General features: G+C 33.5%; 1 protein-coding gene across 2 annotated transcripts in view; it reads right to left on the bottom strand.

The window, feature by feature from the left end:
- Nucleotides 1-14756, bottom strand: part of DPYD (dihydropyrimidine dehydrogenase) — a 795698-nt gene that overhangs the window by 569534 nt on the left and 211408 nt on the right. For both annotated transcript variants that reach the window (XM_004263062.3, XM_033437294.2), the window contains exon 5: nt 13303-13464. In XM_004263062.3, coding sequence (XP_004263110.1) covers nt 13303-13464 — 162 coding nt within the window. The remainder of the gene's footprint in view (nt 1-13302; nt 13465-14756) is intronic.

The raw sequence follows: 14756 nt of genomic DNA, 5'->3' as shown, positions 1-14756 counted from the left end.
CAAAGTTTTCTTGGATATTTCAGAATATCTCCACTAGTTGAAGGATATATTGTAAAAGGTTAGTTGTATTCAACATATCCCATAAGAGTTTTATATTTTTGCAAGTATTTAACTTGATTTTATTATAGAAAAAAACATAATTTCTGGTCATTTCTAAAGAGATACTATTTCATCAGTTTAGGTCTAAGAGAAACCTTAAAAAAAAATACATTGCTTTTCATTTTGCTGGTTTCAGTTTCTTTGAGTTAATTAATTAGCAATATGACAGTCTGGTTACCTTTTGAATGCTTAAATGGAAAGAGATTGTTATTTGTGCATCCAAAAGTAAGTTACCTCAAATTACATGCCTTCTAGGAGATGCTTCTATGTAATTTTCTTTGTAACTTGCTTCCTTTTGTGAAAGAAGTCAAAGGAAGTACTGAGTACATACTATTCACCACACTCATCCTTAGAAAAGAAATATTCTTGGGCTGTCTGACAGTTTCTTCATCACAATTAAACAAGGGACAACAAAAGTGGGAACTGTGTTTCAAACACATGAGAAATAAGGAAAACTTCATGCTATGGCAAATTTTTAGTTATCAAAATTATTAATGCATTAGTGATTCTTAAAAAAATGTTTCATTATGTTCTTATTATTAAAATAGACATTATTGTGAGACATCGCTGGCATGGTAAAAATACTGTGTAATTTGAAATCAGAATATTCTGTTCCATTAAATTTCCACCTTAATTTGGTAAATATCTTTATGTGCCCTCTATACTAGAATGAATAAGACAAACACAGACCTTCCAGTAAGTAGTTCCCTGAGTAACAGGGTACTCATATGTCTTAAATATAGAAAAATTATTACAATGCAATCTGTCCATGTGTAGGGTTCATTTTTATACATGGTGCTGTTGGAGCTGGTGAGAAAGAAATGTTATCCCAGAAGGGAAGAAAGATAACGCCTTAGCCAAATCTTAAAAAAATGACACATGTTATTGTGGAGAGGATTTCACCTCTCTAAATGTCAGCTCTAAAATTAAGAGAGTAATAATTACTTCAACAATTTATTGTGAAGATTGAATAAATCAATGATGATAACCTCCCGGGATTAATGCTTTCTCTTTATAAGGCACTCACGTAGGTGCTTAACATTTATATCTCCAGCCCTAAAAATCTTTAAAGTTAGGTATCATTGCTCATTTTATAGACAGCAGAACTGATTCCTAACTTATTATTCTACATTATAGTTCATAGTTTTATTATGATTAAACTATATGTTCTATTTGTGATTTAAGGCTACAACTGAATTGAATAGTTAAGTTGACAAAATACAATTAGAAAACATAGGTGTGTGTACTTTGGTTATGAGCAACTTTACTGATCCAAAATCATATGTAGGTTCAAACTAAATCAGTGCAAACACTCATTTGCCTTCAGAATTTGCTCATGCTGTTCTCTGTACCTTGAATTCTCACCCACTCCCAACTTTACCATACTTGGTGAACACCTTTCAGGATTCAGTTTAAATTTCACTTTCTCAACTCAGCTTCCCCTCCCTGCTAGACTATCTGTTAGGGTTCCTAGCTACTGGCTCCCACAGTATTGTCTGACTGCCCCCTCTCCGCACTTCATTGTAATTTGCTTGCTTTATTGTCTTTCTCACTAGGCAATAAGCTCCCTGAGGGCTAGTATCATTCCTATCTTGTTCATCACTGTATCCTTAGCACCCAGACACTGCCTACTACCTAGTTAGTCACTCAAATATATGTTCATTGCTGGAGTTGGAAAATAAAGCTGCCGGGGGTCAGGCAATCCACGCTACAGCTTGCTGGGGACAAAAAGAGAGCAGGGAGGCAACAGAGAGTGATGGAGACATGGTAGACTGGAGAGATCATTCCCCCATCCTATCAGCTTCAACTGATTTTTAATATGATTTTTCTAGAAACAGCAGTAATGGTTAACTACTTATAAGCAGGTCAATAAAATAATAAAAGAACAGTAATTAGAAGGCAGCCATAATTGAAATGTACTGGTTGTTATGTGATATGCCAGATAATCATTTACTAAACTATTTTCAAAGAGCCAGGTTTTCTTTGTAGATCACCATTATTTTTGCTCTCATGTTCTATTTCATTATTTTTCTATTATTTTCAGTTTCTTTCTTCTCCTTTTTCCACATCTACCACCAACACATCCCTCCTCCACCTGTTTCCTCTCTCTCTAGCTTCTTGAAATGAAACCTGCTTACTTATATATAATCTTTATCTCTTCTGTTATATACACTTAACACAATAAATTTTCATGTAAAAATGGCTTCAGCTACATTTTACAGGTTGTCAATGGAAATTGTGTCATTCAGGTCTAAATATTTTATAATTTCTATTGTGATAACCTCTTTAACCCATGAGCTATTTACAAATGTGTGTTTTAAATTTGTTGCTATTACCTTCATTTTGACAATATTTTTATTTTTGATTTCTAATTTAGTTGTGTTGCAGAAAAGTGCAGTCTGTATGTATTTATTTGGAAACAATATATACATATATGTCCACACTCATATATATCTATATGCACTCACTCTATATTAGTTGGGTACAGGAACCTTTCTGGATTTATCAAATCAATCTAATAAACTTTATTCAAAAAATCTTACAAATTTTGAGTAAGGCCATATTGTAATGTATATGTAAGTTTATGAATTTTATACTTTTAAGACATTTATTCTTCTTTTCATTAATTGTTTTTCTCTTTATTTTTACTAGTACACTTTCCCTAAAATTCCACTTTTGTTACATATGAATATGACTACATTAACTTTTTTATGGTTACTATCTTGCAAGGATTGCTTTTTTCAACCACCTTATTTTCAAGTTATCTGATAAGGTCTTTCTCTTTTAAACATCATATAGCTGTTTGGAGTACTTATTTTTAATCCATAATAAAGTCACTTATGTTTTAATAAGTAAACTTAATAAATATGTTATTATGATTAATTATATATTTGTATGTATTTCTACTATCTGTTCTGTGTTTCCTGTTTACCATATTTTGTATTTGCTTCTCTCTCTCATTTTTTATTTTTCCTTTCCTGTCTCTCACTGGATTAAGTTTTCTACCCACCCACCCCTCTTTGATTCTATGATTTCTTAGAAGTTACAGGTGGTATTTCTATACTTTTTGTGATTACCTTTTAATTTTTAACATAGATATTTCAATGTTTTTAAAACATTGAAGAGAGATATCAAGTATCTCTCTCCTCCCAACACAAAAGGCCCTTACCACCCTTAACTGTGCTCTACCACACCCACCTCAAACACCTTCCTTGTCAATTTTATATAAAATTTTATCTCTCTTTTTTAACACCCCAAAATGAGTTGTTATCATTACCTTACAGTCAATAATTTTATTTACCACCATATTTTTCTGGTTTATTTGCTCACCATCATTTCGTACATCTCTCTTTCATTCCAAGTTTGTCTCAGTCATGCTGAAGAATAACTTTTAGCAGTTCTTATAACAAGGTGAGTAATAAGTCACCTTAGATTTTAAATGCTTAAAATACCTTTACTCATGCTTGTATTGTCAAGGGAGAAATTCAGTTCTTTATCTTAGTTCTTTATAAAAAGTGTTCTTGGCTTCTAACATCTATGGATGCTGATGAAAAGTCTGGGGTCAGTCTAAATGTTGCTTGGTTTTAAAGTAATCTGTTTTCTCTTTTTCTGGAAGCTGCTTCTTTTGAGATCTTTGGTATTTCACAATATTATAATCGTGTGTCTAATAGAGGGGCTTACATCTTTTCTTTCTTTTGGAAAATTCTCTACCATAACTGCCTTAAGGCTGCTCTTCACCAATCTCTTTCTATTCCATTTCTAAATTTAATTTTTTACTGGTATTTTTACTACAATGAATATTTCCAATCAACTATTTTTCATACCAAATTCATTGGTTTTTTTTCATAATTTTACCTTATTTTTATGGATATTATTTTCTATTTGTTTTAAAGGTCTGATTATGGTAGTATTTGGTTTCATTAGGACAAAATCATCTATAGGTTGAGTCTTTTGATTATCACTGGCAGCATTAGCTTTTTCAATGTGGCTTTGGACTTTTTGTTCCAGACTTATTCTGAGACAAAGTTTTCTGTCTTTGCACTTACCCTCTTGCTTCTTATGTACAGTACACGATGGCCTCCACCCAGCATCACTCCTCTCCCTCTACCCCACTGCAGAAACAGGTCTTTAACTAGAAGCCCAGGGCTCCAGTCCCCAGGTGATATTTAGAGATAACACAGAAGCAAGTTACTGGGCCACTAGGCACATGCCCAAAACACTGGGGCACAGCTCTCATTGCTTATCTTTGTAGCTTCATATAAGCCCTAGCCCTGCATCTATTTTTTTAAAAACTTTCTACCAGGGTTAGGTAAATCCAGTCCTCTATGATGCATAATGTTTTTGGTACTTATTATCCCACACCAGTCAAACTCCCCAGCAGCCCCTGATTGTTTGCTTATGCAGAGCCTAGGAGACAGTGGCCCAAGTCCCCTGTTTACTGTTGAATATTTCTATACCATTTCTGGCCCCAAAAGGTATTTATCTTCCTTGTTAGTTCAGCTATTAACTTTTCTTGTGTGCTTATTATATTTCATTTATAGTTACGCTTTGGAGCAAACGGGTATTTAAATTTTAACTCCCAGCATAATGGCTCTTACAAGTGCTTCATGCTGATACACTATTACTGCTTTGTACTACTTTATACTACTACTCATCAAATATATCTGCAAAAAAAATACATATTTTTAAGTTGTTAAGATTCAAACGAATGAAAGTCCATCCTTCTACACTGTAAGGTGCCCACAAGAGTATATATATTTGAACTTATAAAAAGAAATTCAAAAAACATTAATAGCAAATCTTAATAACCATGTGATTTCGGTAAATTTCAATGTTATTGCCCCAAATCTCTGAATGTATTTTTATGTGTTAAAACTCCAGATACTAATATATAGTTTTAAGACAAACTAAAATGTTGTGATGAAAATCATCTAACTATTTATCCATCCTGCAGGTTTAATTATTCATCATTGTGCCAGCACTGAGTATATTTTTTTAATTTTTACTGGAGTATAGTTGCTTTACAATGTTGTGTTAGTTTCTACTGTACAGCAAAGTGAATCAGCTATATGTATACATATATCCCCTCTTTTTTGGATTTCCTTCCCATTTAGGTCACCACAGAGCACTGCGTAGAGTTCCTGTGCTATACAGTAGGTTCTCATTAGTTATCTATTTTATACATAGTATCAAGAGTGTATATATGTCAATTCCAATCTCCAAATTCATCTCACTCCCCAACCCTGCACTGAGTATGTTTAATAGATTTCTAAAGATTTTTGGAAAAGAATGTCAAATATTTACCAATATCTTTATCAAGACATTATTCCTTTCTATTAATCATTGCATTAAGACCAAAAGGAGAGACACAAATGAAGCCTGTACAGGCATTACTTGTGTTTGCAACCCCAAGAGCAGCCCTCTTGATTTCATTTATACAAACCATTGATTTTATTACTCTTTAATGCATATCTTTCACGTACTTCTTATTTCTCTCAGAAATACTTTTTTTTCTTTTCTATGAACAGTATTCACAAACTATTGATAACACTTTTTTCAAATAGGAGTGGTATGGAGAAATTTTATTCAAAGATGATACAAGTGTGGGACAATAAGTCAAGTGTGAAATGTCATCAAATCTAACAACTATTCGCTAATCCATATTCTATTTATAGATGAACTGCAAAAGGCATTAGCCATAAATATTGGTTATTATCCATAAATAGTAGTTATCATCCATTATCATGTTAATATATCTTAGATTATACACATGAACTAGCAGATCTTATTGACCAGTTTGCCAAACTGTATCATAAATGTGTTAGACTCATTCTTAAATGTACTTATAGACCAGCTATCACAAAATCAGGCTTAGGTTTTCCTAATTAATATAAAACTTTAGGTAAAAGCTTAAACTTCAGGGCTCTCAATTGCACGGGTCCCTTCCAAGGCCCTGCATTTAAATTTGTAGCAGTACTTTTGTGTAATTCTTCAAAGAAGGAACCCAAAGTTTATCATCTCAGGCCCCATGAAACCTGAATACTGGCTGTATAATAATCCTTCAATGGCAAGAAGAAAAGAAAAAACAAAAGCTTCCTGGTAACATATATAAATAAAGAAAACAACTAAGCCATATGTGTTGGTCTTACACAACCTATTTTAATATAGTTGCTTCATATCTAACAGAAAATGAGGTACAGTGACCTCATTTTGTGAGTTGTAAGGTACAGTGACTGAGGTATTTGTGGCTGAGTCAACAAGGTGTAACTCTGTGAGCCTGCAGCCAGAAAACCCAAGTTTACATTGACTTTGTATCAGTGACTTATAACATTAGGCGGGACAAGTGACAGTTTGTGAAATAATGGGAATTAGATGCTTTGTACTCTGGATCTGCCCTTTATTACACATGAACTTGTGTAAGTCTCTTGTTACTCATACAAAAAAATGAGGGTGATAACATTTACCTAGAGGGTTATTTTGAGTATCAGTCAAGTTCTAAGTAAAGTACCTAACATTGTCCAGGGCTAAAGGAGTTTGTTTAACAAACTATGATTTTCTAATCATTTTGATCCTTGGTTTCCTCATGCCCCAAATGGGAAAAACATTGGCTAGTTTACATGTCTTAATGGTTGTTTTTCAACATTTTAAAGTGAGATATTATAAAAAAGCATTGAAGTGCTATGCAAGTATGGAGCATTATGATGCTACATTTTCCCCCTACCTGATCCTATCCTTTGTACTAAGGTCTAATCATCTCCAAAACCAAATATCAAAAATTAATGAAGATTAGAGAGGGGAGACAGCAGACGCAAGAAGAACTACAATCCTGCAGCCTGTGGAACAAAAACCACATTCACAGAAAGACAGAAAAGATGAAAAGGCAGAGGGCTAAGTACCAGATGAAGGAACAAGATAATACCCCAGAAAAACAACTAAATGAAGTGGACATAGGCAACCTTCCAGAAAAAGAATTCAGAATAATGATAGTGAAGATGATCCAGGACCTCGGAAAAAGAATGGAGGCAAAGATCAAGAAGATGCAAGAAATGTTTCACAAAGACCTAGAAGAATTAAAGAACAAACAAACAGAGATGAACAATACAATAACTGAAATGAAAACTACACTAGAAGGAATCAATAGCAGAATAACTGAGGCAGAAGAACAGATAAGTGACCTGGAAGACAGAATGGTGGAATTCACTGCTGTGGAACAGAATAAAGAAAAAAGAATGAAAAGAAATGAAGACAGCCTAAGAGAACTCTGGGACAACATTAAATGCAACAACATTCACATTATAGGGGTCCCAGAAGGAGAAGAGAGAGAGAAAGAACCAGAGAAAATATTTGAAGAGATTATAGTTGAAAACTTCCCTAACATGGGAAAGAAAATAGCCACCCAAGTCCAGGAAGTGCAGAGAGTCCCATACAGGATAAACCCAAGGAGAAACATGCTGAGACACATAGTAATCAAACTGGCAAAAATTAAAGACAAAGAAAAATTATTGAAAGCAGCAAGGGAAAAATGACAAATAACATATAAGGGATCTCCCATAAGGTTAACAGCTGATTTCTCAGCAGAAACTCTACAAGCCAGAAGGGAGTGGCATAATATACTTACAGTGATAAAAGGGAAGAACCTACAACCAAGATTACTCTACCCAGCAAGGATCTCATTCAGATTCGATGGAGAAATCAAAAGCTTTACAGACAAGCAAAAGCTAAGAGAATTCAGCACCACCAAACCAGGTCTACAACAAATACTAAAGGAACTTCTCTAAGTGGGAAACACAAGAGAAGAAAAGGACTTACAAAAACAAACCCAAAACAATTAAGAAAATGGTCATACATAACGATAATTACCTTAAACGTGAGTGGATTAAATGCTCCAACCAAAAGGCACAGGCTTGCTGAATGGATACAAAAACAAGACCCATATATGTGCTGTCTACAAGAGACCCACTTCAAAATTAGGGACACATAACAGACTGAAAGTGACGGAATGGAAAAAGATATTCCATGCAAATGGAAATCAGAAGAAAGCTGGAGTAGAATACTCATATCAGATAAAATAGACTTTAAAATAAAGAATGTTACAAGAGACAAGGAAGGACACTACATAATGATCAAGGGATCAATCCAAGAAGAAGATATAACAATTATAAATATATATGCACCCAACATACGAGTACCTCAATACATAAGGCAACTGCTAACAGATATAAAAGAGGAAATCGACAGTAACACAGTAATAGTGGGGGACTTTAACACCTCACATACACCAATGGACAGATCATCTAAAATGAAAATAAATGAGGAAACAGAAGCTTTAAATGACATGATAGACCAGGTAGATTTAATTGATATTTAAAGGACATTCCACCCAAAGACAGCAGATTACACTTTCTTCTCAAGTGTGCACAGAATAGTCTCCAGGATAGATCATATCTTGGGTCACAAATCAAGCCTCAGTAAATTTAAGAAAATTGAAATCATATCAAGCATCTTTTCTGACCACAATGCTATGAGATTAGAAATCAATTACAGGGGAAGAAACGTAAAAAACACAAACACATGGAAGCTAAACGTTACTAAATAACCAAGAGATCACTGAAGAAATCAAAGAGGAAATCAAAAAATACCTAGAGACAAATGACAATGAAAACATGACGATCCAAAACGTATGGGATGCAGCAAAAGCAGTTCTAAGAGGGAAGTTTATAGCTATACAAGCCTACCTCAAGAAACAAGAAAAATCTCAAATAAACCATTTAACAAAAAAAAAATAATAATAATGAAAGTTGGATTATTAGTCCAAGGATGCTAATGTAAATGCATATGCCTTATCAAGTTTGTTATGAAATTTCATTGTTGGTTTGTATTATTTCCTGAGAAACTACAATGTTTCTCAGGACATGTAGTATGTAGAAGCAGCCTACAACAACATTTAATTCTAATCAATGTTCAATCAATGTTTGTTTGATTAACTGAATCCTTACCTAGTGGGAGCTTAATACACTGGGTGTTTATACAAGCCAGTTTTCCTGGTATAGTCCTGGTTTGTTTCTGTTGCCCTGAATTAATTATTAATAGTGTTCTCATTCACTTTCCAAAGTATCTCGTTCATTTGTTTTATTAACTGATTTATAAAGCAATCGACATAACACACAGAGTATATCCAATCTCATATTTCAATTTATGTACTTTTTCTTAATAATTGATTTTAATATGAGGACTGCACCTAAATTTTTTATTTGTTCTCTAATTATCTATTTGATAGATGGGATGCATCAAAAAAAAACATTATTTGAGAGAGGACATGCAATACTCTATTATTTATTAGTGTATGTGTGTCTATATTCTACTCCAATATACCTGTAGAAGGCAAAAGTTTAAGGCTTTCAGTGACTCCATGTTCAAGATGAATATATGGTAGAAATAATATTTGTCCTATTAAAATAATCACTAACTCAAGTATTCATGTTCATTCACAATTCTTTAAAGTATTTATTGCAGCATTTAACAAAATATAAATATTGATGTCATTTAAGTTATTTTACTAGGTTACTTAATGTAGCCTCATAATACCTGGCTGCTTGAATCATATCAGTGTATTTTTTTATTATATTATAAGCACTGGTCAATTTGATTTCAACTGTGCCTACTCAATAAAACATAGAAATAAACACAAATAGTATATGATGGTATATAAATAGTATATGATGGTGGGCTAAGAACTGGGTATTACAAATGAGAGGTGATATAAAAAACCTGCTGAGAGATACAATTAGAGAAAAATCTAAAGAGTAATTCTGTTCTCAGTGAGTCACCTGATTTAGTCTGGAATTCTGTTTGTCAGTTCCATTCTTAACTGAAAATATGAAAAGTAAACTAAAAGTACAGTGTCAAGAATTATATGCCACACAAAACAGTATATGTAATGGGTATTAAAATAATCTCATAAAACATTTACTCGGAAAAATAGATATTGTTTTTAGATACCAATTTCATAATCTAAATGTATTCCTAAAAATTCATAATTGAGGAAGCAATCTTAAGTACTAATCCTCTGAACCTCATTCACTTTAAGATTTAGAGTCAAACTTTAGAACCTTGGACTTTCAATTTTAATTTTTCTAAATTGTCTCTAAAACTCTTTAACATCAGTAAAAGGGAAGTGATTTGACATGCAGCTAATTATCTACTTATAGCTGTTTTTCAAACTTTAGAAATGAGTAGAAAGATGCATTCTTATTTCACTATCTTTTTGCAACAATTCATTAGTTAAATTTGAGAGGTAATGAGAGTCTAGTTGGTTTATTAAATGTGATAAATACATGATTTCTTAAAAATTCAACTAAATGATCAAACACATTTTAAAATAAAATTTTCAAGTGTTACATTTTTGTAGAGAAATTTTTAAGATCCTGATGAAATTGATAAGAAAATCCACGGCAAACTTATTATTTCCAAAATTGTTTTATTGAAGCACTATTATTATACCTAACTGAACTAGGAAAAACTGCCTCCAAGAGAGATTTGGAATCACCCTGTAGCCTGTCTGTCCCACAAGCACACAAAAGTGTATGAAGCAAGGTCACTGCAGATGTGAGGACAGCAAAGGGCTGACAATACAGGACCAAAAGAAAGTAGCTGAGTAGCTGGTCTCCTGATTCTCCTCATGCTATCCTTTGTGTGATTTATTCCTTTTCTACCACAGTCCCTCCAAATCATAAGCCCATGTTCAAATGGAAAGGTGTAAGATATGGATTTAAATGATAACGGCAGACTACAGAGTTGATATTTTAAAAATCACTTATAAGTTATAGGAAAAACAATTTTGAAAAATATCATACTATTTTACTCTGCTTTCCTAACCTTTGCTTAATTTGGCTGAAAAATAGATTTATATTTCTTTAAAGGTCAAAAATCAATCATTGTTTTATCAAACAACCAAAACATGAAATTATTTGCATCATGTTCCACTTTGACTTAAGTATTCACGTCAATAGTTTAGTAGTTTGAAAGAATAATAGTATTTTGTATACTGTTATTTATAATTAATATTTTTATTTTAATATTATTTAAAATATTTATACTTTTTCTTTTCACTGGAAGTCAATTAGTTCATTGTATTGTGCTTATTTTTTTAATTGAAGTGTAGTTGATTTAGTATTAGTTTCAGGTGTACAGCATAGTGATTCAGTATTTTGCAGATTATACTCCATTTTAGGTTATTACAAGATAATGAGTGTAATTCCCTGTGCTATATAGTATATCCTTGCTGCTTATCTATTTTATACATGGTAGTTTGTATCTGTTAATTCCATACCCCTAATTTGTCCCCCCCATTCCCTCTCTCCTTTGGTAACCACAAGTTCGTTTTCTATATCTGTGAGTCTGTTTCTGCTTACCTTCACAACTATGACAGTTGGGTAAATTTAAGTAAACAACCCTTTCACAGAACTCTCTACAATAACTTGCCCTAAGTAGTCAACTTAAAAAAAAAATGAATGGAAAGCTTTTCTATATAGTTCCACTGGGAGATTTTTATTTATGATTTGATAGATATATTTGAAGACACAGTAATACAAAGTAAAAATGAAATGTAATAAGATACATTCCTATCTAAATTCCATGAGTCACTTAAAATAATTTTAATGCCATTCTAATCTATGCTATGTCTTAAATAAACAGACTGCTTTGGAAAGCAGTGGTAGTAACCTCATTAAAACCAAGTGAGAGTTCTCAGAGGAATGGTGTTTCCCTTTCTCTCCCTCTCTCTGTTTCCTCTCTCCCGCGCTCTCTCTCTCTCTCTCTCTCTCTCTCTCTCTCTCTCTCTCTCTCTCCCCCCCTCTCCTCCCCTTTCCTTATCACTCTCCCCCTTTCGCCTTCTCCCTCTCTGTTGTCAGGTCACTGACAAACTAACAATATTATTTTAACTCATCTTGTTTTGAAATGCAGTGTTAGTTCGTATACATATTATGTGATCTTTTATTTACTACATCCTTGCAAGCTTGCCCTGTTTTAATGAAGAGGCAATGAGTCCCCAAAGAAAAATGTGGAAGAATTCAAGTGAATCTTCTCCATCAACTAAGGATTTTCTCAGGTTGTAAAGATCATACCTTGCACTGGTCAGGTAAGCCTAATGCAATTTTGAATTTGGTAGGAAAAGAAATTAAATCCAAGAATTTATTGCAACAACTCACAACCTCAAATTGTTTCTATTTTCTCATTCCCAGGAGCACTTCCTTAGAATTAACCTGTCAGAAAGCAGGAAGGAAATAACCCTGATTTATTACTAAAAGCAAAGTGAAATTTAAGCTTGAGGGATACTATGGGAAGGGTCCTAAAAAGAAAGAATATATTGCGTTTAAGTTGACAAAATCAGACAGGGAAGTCATTAACTAAAAATCTAGTGTTGACAGGCATTTAATTTGGTATTCTAGCCAACTGGACACCAAGGATTACAAAATTTTACTGGAACCTCCATATAAGCTGGTCATTTAAATGATACATGGGAATTGACCTGGTAGTTGACTCCAAAAAGGAGACCCCAGAGAGAATAAGATGTCCCAGAGAATCAAAGTCATTTAAAAAGGATTCATAAAAGAGAAAGACATGGCCCAAACTTACAGGATAAATAGGGACAAAATGTTTTCATATTACTTTATTATAAATTTGCATTCAAATAACACACCGGCTTTTAATCCATAAATTCACAAAAGCTAATGTTAAAGAATATTATTCAGTTTCAGGGTGTTTGATAATTCTACAACCTCTATTACTCAAAAAATATTACAGAAGAATACTGATGCATTATTTCAAGGTGTAAAGATTAAAGACAGTTTCTGGAAAAAGAATCAGTTAAGCAAGGTAGTCTTTTCATAATGAGGGCTCCTAGCCACACTCCAATGTAAACTTAATGAATATATCCCATTTTCAGATCCTCCACTTTATATAATTTTCAGTGAAAGTTTTTTAATAACCTTCTGGGATTACAATTAAATTGACATATGGTTTTAGAAAATTTCATTTTTGAAGCCAAGTTGTTGAATAAAAATACTGTTTATGGCACAAAACACTTTCACTTTACCTGTATTATCACACTAAAAATATTGGATATCAACAAAGCATCAAGAATTAAAGTTATTTTAAGATTTTTGTGCTTTGGGGGGAGGGAAACAATGTATACATCTTACATACCTCAGTAGCAAACTGTTGCAATCCACCAATATTAATTGGTCCCTCTTCAGTGGCATATAAATTGCATCCACCTACACAAAGATCAGAAGTTGGACATACCATTCCACAGGTCAGACCAAGTGGGTTATCAGAAAAAATCATCTTAGCAGCTCCATAATAGTTCTGCAAAAATAAAATAAAATAAAATTTTCTTATGTAACAATGTACCTTTTAAACATTCAAATTATGACCTCTTTTTTTCTATTAGATTATTGGATTGAAATCAAGATATGTATAAGATGCAGAGGTTATAACACTGTTTACCATCATCAGGAGCTATAAAGCAATTATTAGCAAAGTAATATATAGGAGTATTCAACATACATCATATTAATAAATGAATAATTTTGGTAGTCGAAATTTAAAATATGAATGTTCTGTAACTATTTTTCTTTCACAAGGCATCTAACTCTATCCTGCTATAAATATTTACTTTCAGTTTTAACAAAGATTAGTTAGGTAGATTGCTTGAACAAGCTTAAAATCTAAACCTTAAGAAAAAAAAAAGATTATGCTCAGGTTATCCAGGTTATCCTCCATTTAACTAAATTAAAAGCAACCAGGGCTCTATTTCCCTTCATTTCTTCTGGCCTGTCCATGGATACTATGTACTGTGACACTCTTTGTTGACTATCCTCCTTCAGTAACATCCTATTAACCAAATATGCAGACGAAACTCATTATACAGGACTAAACCTTAACAAGTTCATCCCTAATCGCTCCCTTCCACATATTTGACTATTATAGATTAGCTTAGAATACTTTACGTTTCATTAAGAATTTCTAGGGACTTCCCCGGTGGTGCAGTGGTTAAGAATCTGCCTGCCAATGCAGGGGACACGGGTTCGATCCCTGGTCCAGTAAGATCCCACATGCCACAGAGCAACTAAGCCCGTGCGCCACAACTACTGAGCCTGCACTCTAGAGCCCGTGAGCCACAACAACTGAAGTCCATGCACCTAGAGCCCGTGCTCCACAACATGAGAAGCCACCACAATGAGAAGCCCATGCACCACAACAAAGAGTAGCCCCCACTCGCCGCAACTAGAGAAAGCCTGCGGGCAGCAATGAAGACCCAATGCAGCCATAAATTAATTAATTAATTAATTAATAATTTTTAAAAAAAGGATTTCTGGACTAAAAAGAGAACTGCCATATGACCCAGCAATCCCACTACTGGGCATATACCCTGAGAAAACCATGAGTCATGTACCACAATGTTCACTGCAGCACTATTTACAATAGCCAGGACATGGAAGCAACGTTAAGTGTCCATCGACAGATAAATGGATAAAGAAGATGTGGCACATGTATACAATGGAATATTAATTACTTTGCCAGAAAAAGAAACGAAATTGAGTTATTTGTAGTGAGGTGGATGGACCTAGAGTCTGTCATACAGAGTGAAGTCAGAA

Source organism: Orcinus orca, chromosome 1 (genome assembly GCF_937001465.1).
Source record: "Orcinus orca chromosome 1, mOrcOrc1.1, whole genome shotgun sequence".
In the NCBI taxonomy this organism is placed as follows: Eukaryota; Metazoa; Chordata; class Mammalia; order Artiodactyla; family Delphinidae; genus Orcinus; species Orcinus orca.
The sequence above is the reverse complement of the archived record's forward strand: the minus strand, read 5'-3'. Positions and strand labels throughout refer to the sequence as shown.